The 20040-nt window shown below is 38.9% G+C and overlaps 1 protein-coding gene across 5 annotated transcripts in view; it reads left to right on the forward strand.

Moving 5' to 3' along the window:
• LOC146617331 (disks large-associated protein 2-like) overlaps positions 1-17300 on the forward strand; it is a 116420-nt gene extending 99120 nt beyond the window's left edge. For 4 of the 5 annotated variants that reach the window (XM_085371894.1, XM_085371897.1, XM_085371895.1 and 1 more), the window contains 6 exons: positions 11105-11463; positions 12846-12931; positions 13018-13424; positions 13734-13825; positions 15211-15363; positions 17085-17300. In XM_085371894.1, coding sequence (XP_085228020.1) covers positions 11105-11463; positions 12846-12931; positions 13018-13424; positions 13734-13825; positions 15211-15363; positions 17085-17300 — 1313 coding nt within the window. Of the gene's footprint in view, positions 1-11104; positions 11464-12845; positions 12932-13017; positions 13425-13733; positions 13826-15210; positions 15364-15502; positions 15506-17084 lie in introns of all 5 variants that reach the window. The other variant, XM_085371899.1, reaches the window with a different exon arrangement.
• The last annotated feature ends 2740 nt before the right edge of the window (positions 17301-20040 follow it).

Consider the following 20040-nt stretch of genomic DNA (forward strand, 5'->3'; position numbering starts at 1 on the left):
TATTAAAAGTATAACTAAATGTAATATTTTGTTCAGGCCTGAATTTGTTACTTATTTAAATTGTTAATTATCAATAATCAGGTATGTAGTATTGTACAGGTTATGCTTATGATCACTACTTTGAATCTAGAATTCAAATATGTCGGTCCTTTCTGATTCATTTGCAACTTATTTAATTAATTGCACGTCAAAGCTGTTATAAATTAATTTCCCGACTGACCAATCAATTAATTAGGGGAACAGTTTTTGTAACACTGCACCTCAAGCAATCTGAGGAGCTACGTCATGCACACTGTTAATTCTCCAGTGCAGATGAAGAATTTAGAAAAGGCAATAGAAACTAACTATAGAGATTGTGGTGATGATATGTAGGCTACATTGGTTTGTTTGTGGTTAAATGCAGAGACAAATCTTTGCTGTTGATGTGTCAAAATTCCTGTTCTGAATGGAAAAGCTACCTGGGTCTTCACTGTTTATTTGTAATACTACGAATGTTGTACATTTAAGCAGAGGAGCAACACAATTTTATGCCATGGCACTCAGGTCTATTTAGTCTTGGCTGCACCTACAGCGTGTGGGTTTATTTGCTGAAGTGCCCAGTGCAGCAGTGCTGAGCCAAACAATCAAATTCAAACACAGCCAGGCACAACTGACTAAACAAAAGACATGATACTTCCCTGGACTATATTAGCCAAATTTTTAACAAAAGCTGAGTATTTAGAAGAGAAACCCACTGTCACTGCCTCTAGGTAGGGGATTTATTGTGTTCAAGGACTCCTACTGGTTCTCAGTATTACTGCGTGGGACAGAGGATAAGATTAAGTTGAGAAAAACTAAAACTCTGACTTCCTGTAGTACATAAAAAAAAATGTGACAAGACTTGTGAATGCAGAGCCACACTGATTATTGAGGCTTCTCTGTCAGTGCCAGCCTCAGATTTCCACCCTCCTCTTCCTTAGAGCTCGAGGTTGTTCCTTCCAGCCTGTTGATGAGTCACACCAAATTCATAACTGTTCTGGAAAAGTCACAGCATAATTTTACAGTTTCCTCCATGGTTCCAACCCAAACTGCTGTGTTACAGTGAACAAGTGAATTAAACAAAGAACTTTGGTATATGTTACTGAAGGAGTTGAGATTGTTCTAACTCTGTTGAATAGTATGCTTGTGTAAGAAAAGATAAGACTTCTGTAGAGGTGTTTTATATTCAGCGCTGTCACATTTTGTCATAGTACACAATGACTCCCCACTTTAACCAGAGATTAGATCCACAAACTCTACTGCAGTTACCTAACTTGTCAAATCACCACGCTATTATAAATGTCTTTTGTTGTGGCAGTGTCTGCACAAGGAGGGTTCCTGTTCTTACAGATTAAGAGCAGGAAGAAGTATCTAGACCCAGTATTAAGTTAAATGGCATTTGTGCTATATAAAATCGACTAACTGCAAAACAAAAAGGATCTGTAGGTTTATGCTTTTGTGTGCTTGTGATTGGAAGGACTTTGCTTAACCTCTTCAGGATCTGTAATTCCTTGATTGATGTGACGAAACTGTTAACAACAACATAAAACACAGATGTATTCACTGCAAGGGGATGAGTATGAAGGATGAGCCTGGTGTCAAAGTATATGTATAAAAAGTAGAATTTGCTATATTTTGTTTAAGAAGTCGCATATCCTGCAGGGTGATATGGTCCTTGGGAGTATACCCAAAATGCACTTTTTGTAGTTTTCACAGTGAAATTATAAGAAAACAGAAAACATCCAGAATGCCAATGTTTTTTACTGTTACTCCATGTCACAGACATGGAATTGGTGTGTTTCTAGTGTTGAAATGAAAAACTGCATAATAATAATGGTCAAATCTGATTAAAGAAAATATTGCCATGAACAAAAATATTTTGCCTTTAGATGGATGTCAAATTGACTTGATTGCAGTTCATGTAGACACTAACTGCAAACTGTAAATTAATGTAGGCATACCATAAAATGCAACCTTAATGTAGTACTTTAAGGTAGCATTTTATAGTATTCAGGTAAAGATTTTCAGGGCTTCATTAAATATACTAAATTAATTGCTTGTTATCAGCTCATTCTAAGGGGGCCAGGTGGGCAGGACTGTTTGACTGTTAATAGAGTGACTTCACTTGTAAATGTATTCTTATTCTGAATTCAAATTGTCAGTTCAGTTCAGTACATACAGTCCTGTGAAATGAGAGATTTTACAGGGTCTACGAAGTCTTATGAAAAACTACATCCACCCTTACTCTGTCCATAGTAATTAAGAGGGTAAGTAGCAGTCAGGTGCTGCTATTTGAATGCATTTGATTATTGCTCATCAGCAGGTGTGACCAGTTGTAAATTTTGGCAGTTTGCTGGTGTAAAGCATTGTGCTGTGTGTTAAGGCAAAGCCACAATCTGGGAATGATCATCCCAGTAAATTCACCCAAAGGTCAGACTGGGTAGAGCTCAGAAAAACACAATGCTACATCTTGAGTTGGAGATGAAAACCCTGTCTCTCTAAAAAGAACATGGCAGCGTGGATCTGGACAATCCACAGGACTTCTGGGGCAATGTCCTTCAGACAGATGTTTGGTCATAATATGCCACATTTGGCAAAAACAGCATATGAGCACACAAACCTCATACCAACTGTCAATTATGGTGGTGGAGTAGTTATAATTTAGGCTTGTTTTGCCTTGGCACCTTGCAGTCACTAAGTTGACCATAAACTCCTCTGTTGCAATGACCAGGTCAAAATTCAGACCTCAACCTGATAGAAATGCTGAGCATAAAGAGAGCTGAGTATAATCAAATCCACACAAACCTCAATGAATTGAAGCAACGTTGTTAAGAAAAGTGGGCCGAAAGTCCTCCACAACATTGTGAGAGACTGATGAAATCATACAGAAAATTATTATTTCAAGTAATTGATGTTGAAGATGACTGTAAAAGTTATTGAATCATGGGATGTACTTCGTTTTTCACAGAACTGCTAGATTCCTGTGAAAACCTTTTTTTACATGACTGCAGGTGAAAAAAATAAGCACTTGTCAGTGGGTTTTACAGGACTATAGCATTATGCTTCACAGGTGAATGCCTCTCACAGATATTCCAACTGAAAAACAACTCTTATAATGATATTACTAAAATAAGGAAATTCATAAAACATACATACAGTACATGTCAGAGACACACGTAAAATTTCATTCATAAAATTTCCAGACTAACAGATGGAAAACATGGAAAGTACAGTACAGTCTACATTGGGGACATCTGGTGTCCAGTAGGTGTTACAGCAATATGTTGTGATTCCCCCTCCCCACACTGAAGTAGGACAATACTCTCAGAAGCCTATTAAGTGGTGACAGTGCAAGTAGAGTCAGCAAATTAAATGTCTTCACTAAACAACGTTAACCTAAGCAAATTATTCAATAATTTTGTCCAGTGCATAACTGTAAATGTGAGGGCAACAAATCTGTTTCCAAATGTCAGTTCATTCAGACAATCATGATGTACATGAATGAACTGCAGCACAGCTGTGTAGTGCTGACTCAACTTACAGGCTAATTTCTTTTTCATTACACTGTTGTGGGTGTACAGTCATTACATCTGCAGCAAACTATATGATTGCTCAGTTATTTGGTTATTCAAAAACAACACAGTGGTCATTCCTACTCTTACAAGAATGTTGGAGACTCGGTGAAGACCACCATTGGGCAAAATTAACAGCTTTGATAACTTTAAATGTACTTTTGCATTTAGAGACTGTAACACAAACAAAAATGCAGATTTATTCTAACAACTTCCTCAATGCATTAGCATTTTTTGTCTTTAGTAGGTCTGTAATAGGGTTGGGAAAATGAACATTATTCAACATATACAGTAGTATTGCTTGCTTTTGTGCTAGGTTATTGATGCAAATATTTTCTGTTACAGACAGGCAGACTCTCTCTTACAAGACTGTATGCTTTCTTTTTAATGTAAATCATTCCAAAATGAATACAGTTAAACTGAAATGAAGTTGCAATACAGCTGAAGAAACAGAAGGAAACACGATGTGAAGAACAAACCAGAGAGCTAATTGTGTTGTGAGTTAGCCGCTGATTCCTAGTCTGTACACAACAGCTGTAACAAATAAAAGAAGGTAGTTATGGTAGCTGACCTCAACTAGCAATGTAGTTAATCAATTTAATTTGAACTCCAAAAGGAGTGACTAAACCATACTTCACTAAAAATGTAGAAAATAACAACTTTCACCAAACGAGAGTAGGTTATAGGATCGTTGCTGCACATCCGCCTTTACTTGACAGGTTTTAGCTTACTAACCAAAAGCAGATGCAGTGGATTTAAATGACAAAATAAATGTCAGACACTTACATGATTTTTGCAGTTTATAATTCCAGCACAACATCCAGCATTTTCCCTTTTTCCCCTCGTCTCCATAATTTTCCTTGTTCCTTTCACTGCTATCAAGGCTGCTAGTTTGTTTACTGGCTCTTAGCTGTGGCTAGCTTTAGCTTTACCCACTTTACCTTTGTTAGCCTCTTTAAATTTCCATGTTTACTGGGGTTTTGCTGTTATGAATCTTTTCATGGTGGAGCCCTCCACCAGGAGCTGATAATGAAGAGGTGATGATGAGGTGATTGTTACATTATTTGTTTATGCATTACTTATTTATTCATCCTTTTGATTACATTTAAATGCAATGTTCCATTTTTACATTATACAATCAAACTGATCTCAAGATTCAGTCTTAAGTCAGTTTGTTTCATTGGAAATGTCTACTTTGCAGTATAGAAGAAAGAAAGTATACTTTATTGATCCCCTTGAGGAAATTCCTCTCTGCATTTAACCCATTCACTCAGTGAAGCAGTGGGCAGCCATTGGGCGCCCGGGGAGCAGTGTGTAGGGACAGTACCTTGCTCAGGGGTACCGCAGGGTAGCCGTTCAGCAGATTTGAACCACTGTATGAGTGGCCCATTTTTGCTAAATAGTTGGCCCAGTTGACTTAAACACTGCTCATATGAAAAAATGTGGAAGAGCTGATGTTTCAAACAGTGTCCCTGTTAAGTGACGGCTGTGTGCAGACAGGAATAGGACCCAAGGTGCAGACTCCAGAGACAAACTTAAACCGAAACAGCTTTAATGTTGAACTCAAACATAACATAACTGGAAAAAATCAAAATAAACTAACACCGGCGAACTGACAAAACACACAGCAAAATAAACGGTAGATCACGACACAGACACAGAGAAACACAGGGCTTAAATACACAGAGGGAGCAATCAGGGAATGAGTAACAGGAGGGAAACACAGCTGGGGCAAATCAGGCCTAACGAGACAAAGGAAGCAAAACCAGACACATTAACATGAGACATGGACTTTCAAAGTAAAACAGGAAACATAACAGAGACTGAACAAAAGACACAGACTCACATGCAGTCACTACAACAGAGGGAACAGAGACGTGGGACCAGGGCAGACAGGGGAGACAGCAACTAAGGATTACACAGACAGAAAACCAGAACACTAAAACTCTAACCAAACCCCACCCAGAGAACCTTAACTAAGAACTAGAAAAATTTGCATTTCCTGCGAAAATGCAGTGTGGATGCTTTAAAGATGAAGCTGTATGCAAAAACTAGCTGAAAAAGCTGAAAAGTTGCAGAAATTGTAAAAACTTTGCAGAAGCAAAGGAACTTTGCTAAAATGTAATAACTTAGCAGAACTGCAATATCTTAGAGGAAACATAATACTTGGCAGAAATACAATAGCATAGCAGAACTTAGCAGAAATATTGTAACTTACCAGAAACATGACAACTTCTCAAAAAATACAAGAATTTAGGAGAAATAGTATAAGATAACAGAAAGAATATATTTAGCCAAAAATACTTAAACATTACAGAAACACTATGATTTAGAAAAATAGTACAACATAGCAGAAATACTGTGTTTTACCAGAGACACTGTGATGAACTATGAATATTGTAATTTTAAATTAATACTATGTTTTAGCACAAATACTATAATTTGGCAGAAATACTATCATTTGGCAGAAATACTATGATTCAGCACAAATACTCTGGTTTAGCACAAATATTATAAGATAGCAGAAATACAATTATATAGCAGAAATGCTATATTTAGAAAGAAAAATATAATATAGTAGAAATAGTATGATTTAGCAGAAATACTACAATATAGCATAATAACAATGATTTAGAACAAATACTATGATTGAGCAGAATAGTTATAACTTAAGTGAAAATACTGGAAAACTAAAGTGACAAGCTGAGAAAAAAACAGAACATGGTTAAGCTGTCTCAAAACTAATTATTGTTCAACTGTGGGGAAAAAAAGAAATACAAATAAATAAATACAGAAATGTAAAGAGAGAGACACACACACAGGGTCTATGCCAGTCAAACAATGAGATGCTGCCCTAAAGAGGGTCTTTCTCTCTCTCTCTCTCTCTCTCTGTCTCTCTGTCTCTCTCTGCCTCTGTCTCTCACACACACACACACAGGGAGAGAAGCAAGTTTCTAGGTCAGTCAAGCAGCCTGGGAGCTGATAAATTTGAATCCACCAATCAGAGAGGCTGTGTACTTTTCCTGCCAAAACAGGTGCACACACGCAGCACAGAGACAGGATTTTTGTAGTCTATTTCTCATAGTGAGGATTCCCCTCAAACAAATGACCATAATTTCCTAACCGTAGGGGCAAGAACGGTCATTTTTACACAGTTTTGTTCATAAGAGATGGGGGAATCGTCAAGTGTTGACAATTTATCATTAAAATATGAATTTTTTGAGATATATGACATGGATGACGGGTTGGTTTAGAAGCCACGAAGGCCCCAATATGCAAATTTGAATGCCTCAGCCCACATATATGATTGGCTGGCTGGGAAGCCGTGGAGGCCCTGATATGTAAATTTGAATGTCTCAGGCCTCACAGAGGATTGGCTGCCTGGGGACCTGGCAGTAATATATGGAAATAGTATGATTAAGCATAAATACTACATTTAGTAGAAATACTATATTTTAGCACAAATACTATAAAAAGCAGAAATAATATGATTAAGCATAAATACTACATTTAGTAGAAATACTATATTTTAGCACAAATACTATAAAAAGCAGAATTACTAAAATTTAGCAGATATACTATATTAAGCACAAATCTTATAAAAAGCAGAAATAGTATGATTAAGCATAAATACTACATTTAGTAGAAATACTATGTTTTAGCACAAATTCTATAAAAAGCAGAAATACTATATTAAGCAATATAAATATCCTATAAAAATCCTATAAAAAGCAAAAATACTATACTGTGATTTGGTAGAAAAACTATAATTATTCAGAAATACTATATTTGGCAGAAATACTATATTTAGCACAAATCTTATAAAATAGCAGAAATAGTATGATTTAGCACAATAGTAATATCTTATACAGAAAAATTGGAAAAGCAAAATGGACAGCTGAAAAAATGCTGAACATGCTGAGGGTCCCTCAAATATGCTTGTTAAATGAAAAAAATTGGCAAAAAAAAATATAACAGACACACGCACAAGATCCAATTCAGTCAACCACTCTAAATATATTGAATTTGAATCTTACAATGAGATCATCCCATTAAAAGACTTTCTCTCTCTCTCTCGCTCTCTGTCTCACACACACACACACACACACACACACACACACACACACACACACACACACACACACACACACAGAGGGAGAGAGAAGTAAGTTTCTAGCTCAGTCAAGCAGCCTGGGAGCTGCTGAATTTGAATCCACCAATCAGAGAGCCTGTGCACTTTTTCCCGCCAAAACATGTGCACGCAGCACAGAGAGACACAGGATTTTTGCAGTCTATTTCTCATAATGACGACTCCCCTCAAACAAATGACCATAATTTCCTAACCGTAGGGGCTAGAACAGTCATTCTTACACCGTTTTGTTCAGAAGAGATGGGGGAATCTTAAAGTGTTGACAATTTATCATTAAAATATGAATTATTAAAGATATTTGACTTCTAATGCACCATAACTGAGTAGAGCAAAGCAAAAACTGCCTTGACTTGCCCTCAAACAACGCTTTCTAACTCTAAATCTATTTGGAGTATCAATATCATTCTTTCACCGTAAGAGACAGCAGGCTTTGGTGAACAATCATGGAAATTTTCAGGTCTCTGTGGAAATCCATTAAAAAGATATGACGAGAGAAATAAGTGGTTCATTTCCAGAGTTTGAAATCTGAAGAAATCTGAGCGAAGGATGAATTTCCTACCGTCAAACAAGTCTAACTCATTTCAGAACGGTAATAGGTGAGAAAATAATTCTTGAATTGTGAGCGTCAGGAGTGTCTGAAGATATACTGGGACAAGCCTCATGTCTTAACTTTGCTTCATTAAGGAGATATGACGATTCGAATATGCCTCTCATTACAGAAATCAAGCGGTGATTTTGAACAAACTCTCCATTGACTTTCTATGGAGAGTTTTGCGACTTTGTGTTGGTCTGAGGAGATTTGCCAAAATTCTATAAATCCCACAACAATGATAGTGACATTTTCGGAAAGCCAGCAAAAATACCTACGTTTTGATGTATAATTTGTGGAAGTTGAGTGAAAATTGAGCAAGTAGCAAGAAGTTGTTCGGACATGAAGAGAAGACTGCAAAACCTTCAGTGGCACACTGGAAGCCAAGTGCATAGCAACCATAACAACGCATGTATTTTGTGAAAAATCACAATTTTGCAAGTGAAAACTTTAAGAGGCATAAAAGTAAAACGGTAAAAGATTTGAAAAAGCTGATTTATACCTGAATAGCCCAATAATTTGAGAACATTTTAAAGTTTGAATGGTTGTTCTACGTGAAAATATGAGGAAGTAGTTAAGTTTCAAAAACAAGAAAATTTTAGCAGAATTGCAGAAGTTTCCCATTCATTTCAATGGGACAAATTAAGCTTAATATTTTAAAAAGTATAATAGTGAAAAATACAAAAAGACATAGCACACATTAGCAGAAATAGCAGAATAGTTTAAAATTTGAACGGTGAAAATCGGCTGAAAATTGTGGAAGTAGTTAAGTGCCAAAAAGTGTACGGAAGTATCAAGAGGAACTCAATAGTGTGGATGCTTAAAGCATCCACACAATAATCCAAAAACCCGTAAAGCAAAGCTAGAATATAATGAAATAACAAAATCAAAGAACCAAAAACACAAAACACTGGGTCAACGACCCAGGGACCCTAACAGTCCCAAGTGATTTACCAAAAAGTTACCTGTAGTAGCGCTGTATATATAAATACATACATTTAGGATTGATGTACAAGAAATAAAATGGGATTTGCTTCACATATCTTTGAAAATATCGTGAGGAAAATAAGAATTAAACATTTGACTTGGTCTAGCTGGTAATAATAGATATTATAGATGAGATTAGTGAAGACTGTTGATCTATTTAAGTTCATAGTCTTACTATTAAAGGCTACTGTGTAAACGATCTGTACTTTATATTTATTTAACTTCCTTCTAATGTAGTGTTATGTTCAGTTGTTGGATTAAAAAGAAATCTTCAAAAATAAACAGCCAATGAGCGTCTTTAATATTTTATTTAAAAATCTAATTAACGAACTGACTTGAAAATGATACATTGGCGACATAATTGTGCCAGTAAACAAATACAGACAGTAGAGTAGAGACATTCAGACATTTGTATCATTCAGCTTGTTTCTGGTACCAAGCAATCTGTGACATTTTCAGCTTCTTTCAGTAAGTCAAACAAATCCAGGATGCAAAAATAGAAAGCTTTGAGTTGCATGCTGTCTGAGTCACTGTGCTCTTTATATTTTGGTACTCACCTGCTGTGTCTTACAGAACTCCAGTTGGAAGGAAGTCAAATCTGTGACTAGGTTTGGTTGAACAGGTTTCAGTGTGGCTTTTTATTACATATTGCATGTAATTACCTGCAATCAAAAGTTGATTGTGTAATTTTGCTATGTTAGAAACAGTCTGCACCTTTCTATGTCAGTGTAGAGTCAACATCTGAAGCTTGCTATGAAATTCCTGCAGTATGCTACTGAAGACTAGCATATTTTTCTATGTGTGCCTGAGTGGGAGATGTTCAAAGTGCATCAAAAGCGCTGCAGAGGTGAATGAGTGATGCTTCAAATGGGGCACAATGGCTTTTTCTCAATATAGCTTATAATTATTCAAGCTGTGATTTTCTCAGTCTTAATCTAGTCAGTGGTTGATTTAGGGCTTTGTTTGGTGGTAAAAAAAATACCAGTTTCGAGGGCCCATTAAACTCAAGCTTAATTTATGGAGCAACCTTTGGATTTAGGCTTTAATTAACTAGGGTTTTACAGATAGATGCCATTATAAAATTAAGGAACATGATTACTCTCTGGTATGTATAAAACAATATATAATTAAAGAAAGATTTCACTAATAGATCCAGTCAGGCTAAAGTAGGTAACTGTAGGGAGTTTCATAGTACTTCTACTTGAATTGTATTACTAAAACAAAAACCAGAGCATCCAATTAATAAAATGTAAAATGTATATATGCAAACAAATCGATAGTATCTACATTTACCATGGAGATCATACTTGAAAGAGGATATTATATATATTTAACTAAATTGAACTATGCTTTTTCTGCCAAGACTATTTTCCTACAAATTGAATGGCATCAAAATTTCTATGCTGAACAACTAAATCTTAGGTGTTTTAATATGCCTTTGCAAAGCAAGTGAAATTGGTATGTTTCCAATTCTGCAGTGAGGTCCATCTGGATGGATTACCATCAAATTCTCATTTGCACTTGAAAGACCAAAAATCTTCCCATAATCCTTCATTGTACTTTCCAATAAACACAGACATATTACAAAGCTGCTGATGCTTTCTACCTTAATGACATTTCCCTCCCTTTAAGTGCCCTAATGCCTAATCTCTCATCAAGCTATGAAGCTTCTCTATCACACACTCGTCAGCTTTGGCCACATTTATCATTCTCATGTTATTTTTTGTTTTTATCCTCTACCCTTGTCTTGCCTTGTCCTCGTCCTCTCATCTTGCTTGTGCTATCCAGCGGTATCATATCCTCCCAGTTACAAGAAGACTCCACCTCCTGTGCCCCCGCGCACCACCACCAAGCCTCTTATCTCTGTAACAGCCCAGAGCAGTACAGAGTCCACCCAAGATGCCTACCATGAGGGCAGGCATCCACGGGGTGGTCTGTGGACCACAGACAGTCTCGGCCGTCCCATCTACAGCTCCATGGACAGCCTGGACAGCACCAAGGCGGTTACCATGGCCATGGAGTCAGCAGCAAGCAAGAGGCATGCATCGTTAGGCAGCCACACCTCGGTCCAGACATGCGACAAAGCAGTGCTGGTGTCCAAGGCTGAGGAGTACCTCAAAACCCCACGTTCCTCTATTGGGATACAGGTAACAACATAACCGCGGGCCACTCACTTCCTCTTTCGCCTCTATTGCTAAACCCCACCTCCCTCCACTCCCCTGATTACACCAAGTGCCAGGAAGGTCCCATTTGTCTTCTTTTGTTCTGTCCTGGCTGAAAGGCTACTTCTCATTTTGATAAACAGATCGCCAATGTGAATCAGACATTCAGTATAATCTCCACTCTTTGCTCTTAATCGTATAAACTTGGGTCATGATTCAGAGAATGAAAATTACGATGGCATTTTGGCTTCTATGATTTTTGTCAAAATGTATAAATAACTGATCTTTTTTAATACATCTCTGGGCACAGAGACATTAAAATGCTGAACTGACAAACTACAAGTGTCCGCACTAGTTCAATGTGTCATTTTTCTTTCATTGTGACTAATACCCAAATGTGCATGGCTATGGAGTCTTGTTGACCTTTACATATGTCAAGACTACCGAGGGCTTATTAAAAGAACCCAGCAGCAAGGATAAATTGGTGATTTATGTTTTTCACCTCTTGAACACACCTTCACTACCGGCTGAGGTAGCTCCCATCATGTTACTGCTTAAACAAGGAGGTCTGCTGTGAGATAAAGAAGGTCTCTGTTTTATGTACTGTCTGGCTTAGCTAGCCCTGAAGGCAAGTGTCCACATTCCACTCCATTGCAAGAATTCCTTTGCAGACTGTATTTATTTTGGACCTGTGGGCATTTCCACATATTTTCTATGAAAATGTGTCTACCAGGACTCTAATGTAAACTAGATGATTTTCTATTGCATAGTTTGTTGCTCAAGAAGTGCCAAACTCCTGGATAAAATTCAACTTTTTCTGGGACCTGTGCAAATTTCTAGGGGTAACCAATTTTATCACATAGATCATGTACTGTAATTACAAACAGGTCATATATATCCCTATGGTGCTTTTTGTATCAGAAATTAGGCACATTTGAGCTCTAAGTTCTACTTATGGCACTTTTATGGCATTTATGACTCAGTTACAGTTCTGGCAAATGTTGTGTGGGTCAAATATGGCAAGAAAGTCATGGCGTGGCAGGTGTTTTGTAGGCCAGAGATATACCAAATCCCACAGCACACCTGACATTTCGATTGTGTAAAATGACTCTTAAGTCAGGCTTACACTGAGTCAATGCCATCAAGCTCAGTGTGGTAAATAGAAAACTGCAGATCTGAATCAGCCGATCAATCAATGATAATGTAAATTGATAATGTAAAGCTACTCTTACACGTAAGTTGGGTTTTTTTATACTTGGCAGTATGTAACAAACATCTCAATGTCAAACTTCTTTTAGGTGCTAAAAATGTGCATCTGTACTTTGGCGTGTCTGTAAATTTCAGTGTTCTCTTGTTGCATTTATCAGGTGGAAACTGTGACAGACTCTGAGACTGACACTAAAGGCCTTCCTCAGTTCCATTCTATAGGGATCCAGGTGGAGGATAAAAAACGGTATGTAGCAGAGATGAAGGAAAGTGTCACAGTGCATTTTTTAAAATCTCAGTTAGAGTCTTTACATTTCATTGTGTTCCTGGTAGGCATGGGAGGTTCAAGCGCTCCAACAGTGTGACCACTGCAGTGCAAGCAGACATGGAGTTGGAGGGATTTCCCTCCATGGAGGATAAAGGTTTGCAGTTCGGTGGTGCCTTCGGCCGCCACTCTGAGCCCAGCACGCCAACACAGTATGGAGCGATCCGTACGGTGCGCACACAGGGCCTTTTCAGTTACAGGGAGGACTACCGGCCTTCCAGTGGGCCACCCAGCCCGCAGCCTGAACCCTGGCTGGTTGAACCCAGCCTGGAGAGCACCGACACAGGCCGAGTAACCCCCCTCCGCAGGGACGGCAGCTGGTTTATGCAGCTCCTTCACAACGAGACCAAGCGGTTGGAGGCATGGTGCAAAGAGATGGAGGCAGAGGCAGAGGAGCATGACCTGTCAGAGGAGAGTGAGTGTACTGATGGAAAGGACACTTTTGTCAAATCCAGTGCTTTTGTTGCGGGATTTCAATGCTTTCATGACATTTACTCTTTGAATGTTCTTTTTGCAGACTTTATAGCAGTATAGCCAAGCCGAACATTCTCAGTAATAGCTGTCATTGAAAATGAGAATACTGAATCGTGACAGGCATTTTGTGAGCAGATTGGATTCTTGTGAATGACCGAAAGATATTGCTCACCATGTTGGCTTTTGCCAAGCTGTCTGTAATAAAGCACTCTCTCTTTCTCCCTCTCTCTGTGCTTGTGTACGTGTCCAGTCCTAGGAAAAATCCGAAGTGCAGTTGGGAGTGCTCAGTTATTAATGTCTCAAAAGTTTCAGCAGTTTTACTGGCTATGCCAGCAGAATCTGGTGAGTACTGCATGTCTTTCAGACAAAATCCCTGTTTCAACATGCTGTACAAAAACACGCAAAAGGTCAGGGGTAAACTTGTTGATTGGCTCCTTTTTCTCAGCGCTTTGAGAAGGCGCTTGGCCTGACGCTGCACTTGTGTGCTTTCCAGAAATAGACCACAGAGATCGATAGCGAAGCAGTCTCTCTGCAGCTATTGACCCCGCAGTAAACGAAAGGGGAATTCCAATAGGAAGCAGCACCTGTGTTGAGGCTATCCATTAATGCACAGAGACAGCAGTCTGAATGGGAACTCAGAGTTTTAGTAATGGACTGCCACGCTGTCTCACTGTTTAGCCATCATGTCACGTCTGCTGGAAACTCATACCTTTTCTAATGCAGACTTTACAGAGTCAGCATATATCAAAAGATTGCAGAATCGTAAATGGGGATGTTTCTGCAGATACACAAAGAGGCAGCCTGAAACTTAATCACCTCTTTATAAAACGTAGATAATTAAAACAAAAATGTAAATGAAATGCAAAACCTTGTGGAGGTGGCTGAAATCACCTCTCTCACTGCCTTCTGCTGGGGTTTTTTTTTGTCTCTTAACTCACTGTGTTGCTCTTCTTTAGATGATTTTGGGCCACTCTCTCTCCCTCTCTCCCCTCAGATAATAGGATGATGAATTAAGTCTAACATTGGTAGTGACAAGCTTTAGATTGCCCTGAGCTTTCAGACGTGTCTGAATGGGAGAATGGATCTGTTTCACCTGCTGGATGGAGGAAGAACTGCATTTTGTATCTATAAAAAGCTCTGAATTTGCTTTTGAAGTTTGGCTTGACAGACCTTTTCTTGATGTCAGCGCACACTCATTCTCTGTGTGGTGTCTGAAGTAATGAGGCTCTATCTGCTTAATTTTGTGAGCTGTGATGTGCAAGCAACATCCAGATGTGCATATATGTAGAAATACAGCAGCAGTGTGTACCAGGTTTCTCTTTAACATGAAATGTAATCTTCTTAGATAATAATTACATTACGGTACTGTCCGAACACAGAAACTAAATCTCTCTGGAAAAACACTCAGGCAGGCAAAATCGATGCTGTTACAAAAAGAAAAACACAACAATTTTGTAACAGTGTATCTCTTTGCTTCCGTGTCTTCAGCATTCTGCACATATGCGACTTGTTTATCACAGTAATCGCTTAAGCAAATAATGGAGAAAAAACAATTCTCAAAAACTGCCAGCTGAGGTCATGAGCCAATGTTGGTGCTATACTGCCACACAGTGGTCAAAGTGGTGAGGTTCAAGTGTAGCTTTGAGTAACGGCAAGTCCCAGAAACAAGGTGGACTTTTGAACACTGGATTTGATGCACATCTTTATAAGCCCCTCCGTCTCTTTAGGACCCCAGTGCCATGCCCAGACCCACATCTCAGGACCTGGCTGGATTCTGGGACCTTTTGCAACTTTCCATCGATGACGTCACTGCCAAGTTTGATGAGCTGCAGCAGATCAAGAGCAACCAGTGGCAGCTGGTGGAGAGCCCAGAGAAGAAGGTTAAACCATTTGCTCTTTTCCTATGCTTCCACACACTTATAATAACAAGTCATAATGGGCTCCAGATGAACTCACTCAGCTTTAGAGGAAACTACACCAACAGCATTTCTGTTCCATTTTTAGACCCTGGACCAGCAGGAGGTTACAAAGCATAACAAAGGAGGCGGCACAAGTTAGATTAGAAAGCTAGTGGCATCCTCTAAAAGTGACTTACATTTTCATATTATCACTGAGTATCTGGTTCAGGGTGTTAAAGTAAAATTGAATGGCTCTTAAGCTTTTAGTAATTTCATCCAAGTTGCTTGTGAAAAATTTATCAGCTCCTAATGTTAATGGGGAAAAACACTTGGTGTGAGTTTCCTTAATGTCAGACTAAATCACAGGCAGTTTTCACACAGCATTTAAACACACAAATTACTTTGACTTTTTATCACAACATCTGCACCGGATAGTTACTGGCTTTTTCAGGAACACGATAGATCAAAGCCACTTTTATTTTGAAAGCTCTAACACCGTCGGACAAGCATAAAGCAAAAGTTTTCCTCCGACAGGTGCACAAAGCACAGGAGCAAATATGCAAAACAAAATCCAAGGCGTGAATAATGATCGTGGTGACATAAAAGGCATTTTAGTCATTAAACCATCCAGTTAAAGCACTTTCACCACACCATAAGTGAAAGCGCACTTACACGAGTGGCGCTCATAGACGAAAGAGCCGCATTTGGAAGCACATTTAAATGGTAATGTGTTTTTAGAGATCGACAGCATCCTTCAGGGCACTTGGATAATTATCTTCATGCTTGCGAGGAGTTGTTTACCTCCAGCAGTTAATAGACACGTTGCAATCTCTATGACGCCGAACCCTAGCGGTGACACAGATGCTCTGCCGTTTCACCTTCGAGGCAGGCTCCATTTAAACCAACACCGGCTTCCCAAACAGCCGCAAAAAGTTCACCCTGCAATCAGACTGTGTATCAGTGCGATTAAATGTTCAAAGGTGAAGATTTTCGATGACACAATCAGTATGAGTTTCCAGATTTTGTGTATTTGTGCAGCTTATGGACCGCAAGAGGCAGATTTTTGCATTTTTAAGCATCCAGCAGCAGTGAGTAATTAATGAGTAATTCTGCTGATGAATTTTCATTTTGTAGCCAATGCTGTTGGTGTAAACGACTTCTCTTCTCGAGTTAGACAACACGCTGTGATACCGGACTCTTTCCAATTTAAATTTGCTCAGATATCAAGAGTCTATATATTAAAGCCAAATTTAGCCCGAAATCAAGTCTTCATAGTGAATAAAGGTGCTTTAAATATTTAATTAATTGGCCCCATATTAATCAACATTTATCATCTCTGCCCAATTTCATTCTACATTTGTCCACTGTGGCAGTCTTTTATCTGCTAGTTAATATTAACTTTTCCTCATAACTCTCAATTACAAGTTCTTGCTCTGAGCTCAATAAGAAACCCCTTTGTGTTTTTCCATAATGCAATCACGTACAACAAGCAAACTAAATAAAAAGTATACATTTTCATGTTTTGGGTTGTTTTTTTATTTATAATCTGATTTTTTTTCTGTTTTCTTTGCACAGTTTACTTCCACGTCCCAGCAGAAAATACCATAATAAATATCAGTTACTGGGCTGTTATCTTGTTTAGTACATATTAAGAAGCCTACTGTGAACCAACTTCCAGTTGTTATGTCATTCTGTGTCTTAAGGAGCGGAAGTGGCCACCCCCTCTGCCAAAAAGGTCAGCCAAGGGGCGTGGCGGTGTGATGCGGGAACGCTCTCTGGACCTTCAGGACCGCCAGCGACAGGAAGCCCGCAGACGCCTCATGGCTGCCAAAAGAGCAGCTTCTTTCAGACAGAACTCGGCCACAGAGAGGGCAGACAGCATCGAGATCTACATCCCTGAAGCCCAGACGCGGCTTTGAGGTCCACGGATTCATCCTCAGCTCCCCTCGTGCACCTCCACTCGACACCAGCACGTGGCGCCACATTCAGCCCCCTTGTGCTGTCAACTATTGTCGCTGCTCATTCATGTTTCCATCTGTTGTAATACCCTGGGTTGTCTCTACTGAATCTACACTAAGCAAATATTTCACCTGTAGAAACCAAAAGTGTCTCCAGAACAGTAAAAACTGGACAACAGATCATTTCCCTCTTGTTTTTTTGGTCATTTGTTTGGCTAATGATGATCTTGGGCCAGCTGAATTGGTGATGACAGTATGGTGTTTATGCACGGATGTGGATATTTAAAATAAGAATAACAACAGCAAAAAAAAAAATTAAAATCAGTTACATTTCTGCCACTTGGAGCGGCTAAAACAGAAATTTGCTTAGTGTAGTTTTAAGACCACAGGGGATTTTTTTTTTCGCCCCCACGAGTTCTGCACCATGACGATTAGTTTATAAAGCCTAAAACAAACATTCATCCTTACTACACCACATCACTGTTTTTTTTTATTTTCCACACCAGCATTTTCTTATACCTCTTTTCCACTTATACAGTGCCAGTGCCAGTTCTGCCTCGGTGCCTTTTGAGAACCAGCCCACATTTTGACAGGTCTGAAAAAACGGCCACTACATCATAGAAGTCACAGCAACAGAAAAGCCTTTGTGGATTGCATATGCCAATTATTGGTGGATTTAATGCAGTAGCCCCCTCCCATAGCCACCGATGGTTCCAGCTTTGGGACAGGCAATTTTACGGCACCTCTGCTTCTTTGGAAATGGACGGAACCAGCTGAAGATTAGGCACCTGGACTGGGCGGGTGGAAAAGGGGTACTAGACTTTTCCATCGTTCCCATTCTTGCACTGTGTTGAGGGTGATGTTATACAGCACTTGCCACATTTAAAAGAAAACACAAAAGTGCAACTTTTTTCTCACCAGCAACAGTGGTCTTGGGCTAAAGCAACCTGTGCGGGGGTGGTTTCCCATAATGATGTCACTTAGCGCGATTGACGAGCCTCTGAAAATCTGTAACTGCTGAAAGAAATGCAGGGGAAGTCATTTCTTCAACGCTTCCCATTAAATTTGAAGTCGGAATAGATGGAGAGTAACAAAAGTTTTGATAGGGTGTTTGGGACCCTTCATATCGATCCAACAATACTTTTCCATGTTTAATCAGGCATGCTGCAGCTGCTGCCCAGTGTTGCTGACTGAGATCTAAAAATATGACTAAAACTCCATCATTTCCACATCCATTCATGTTCATCAAGACTAGACAATTCTACGACATGTAGGTTATTTGCTGCTGGATGCATTTCCATTGCAGAAAAAATATGAATTATTAACAAAACAGAGTTTTACATGGCCCGAAAGAGGTGACTGTATCAAAAAAAAAAAAAAAAATGCATTTTGCACCTTATAATATACATGTTTGTATTTCCAAGGGAAATGTAGTTTATGAAGCTCATGCGATATTGTTGCAGTTGAATTGCAAGGACAGATATGGAAAATTTACTACAGAATTTCATACAGTATTACTCTATAGGTCATAGAAATTGCACCTTTTTGTCATATTGTTTCTTTTTTTTCTTCTTAATGGCATTACTGCCATCGCGTAAGGAAATATTGTAATTCTAACACTTTTACTTCTACTTGCAGTATCTATCATATGACCAACGTCACAATCTACAGTAAACATTTAGTATTTCTAGTTAAACCTGTTGTTGGTTGATTTGACAATGTATCTGTCCTAATGACTAAAAGGTGTTCTTTAGCTAACAAACCATTTCTCATAACTCACTGCATCTGACCTTTTTACCAAGTGGCGCATAATGAAAGCCCTTCTGTTCTTATTTTGATCTGCTCACATAGTCTAGGAAAGACAGGTGCAAATGACACTTTAACAATATTCAGTTACTATAGTAAATGGTGCTGCTTTTTACTCTAAAACTGTTGTCCTTTACCCAGTCCTATGTGCACGCACACACACACACACTCAAGGACTTTTTAAACAGAGATTTATTAATATGGTGCCCACCGTCTCTCCGATGACTTGTGGTAGATTGTGACTTTAGAAACGATCATCTTTGCAATGCTCTTGCCCTCAGTGATGTAAATGTGGAGAAGGTACGATGGCTTAAGTTCCTTTCGAAACTGCAAAGAGGTCAGGGATATCTGTTTATCGCATGGGAGAGATTACAGGCTTTGACATTCCACCAACCTCAAGCTAAAATCGAATACCGTATGCCCGCCTTGAGCCAAGGGCATACTGCTATAGCTGAAAGTACATAATAATACGCGTCCATATTTTATACTCCCTGACACCTGCGATGCAAGCCCATTCATCCTCATTTGCCAATCTGAACCCCAACTAATGAATACGAATGTTGTTATGGCCACAGGAATGGCACTCAGTAGGGGAGAGCAGTCTGTGTACCATCAGTACTTCTGGGAGGCAGTGAAACATGCTTGTTGTGAGGGATTGTGGGTGTACATCAGTGCTAGAAGACCCTACCTTACCAGATGGCCTTAACCAAAACAGTCGTGAATGTACAGCCTCCGATGATGCAAAAAATAAATAAATAAATATAAAAATAAGATGAAATTCCAACTAAATTGGACAGGGCTGAAGTCACTCTCAAACCTTTTACTTTTTTATTGTATATTTGCTCATCTCAAATCGTTTTTTTTTTTTCTACTTAATGTGACTGATTTAAAGACG

Source organism: Diplotaxodon limnothrissa, linkage group LG15 (assembly GCF_057381915.1).
Source record: "Diplotaxodon limnothrissa isolate DT_005_m linkage group LG15, D_limnothrissa_male_GT1.1, whole genome shotgun sequence".
Taxonomy (NCBI): domain Eukaryota; kingdom Metazoa; phylum Chordata; class Actinopteri; order Cichliformes; family Cichlidae; genus Diplotaxodon; species Diplotaxodon limnothrissa.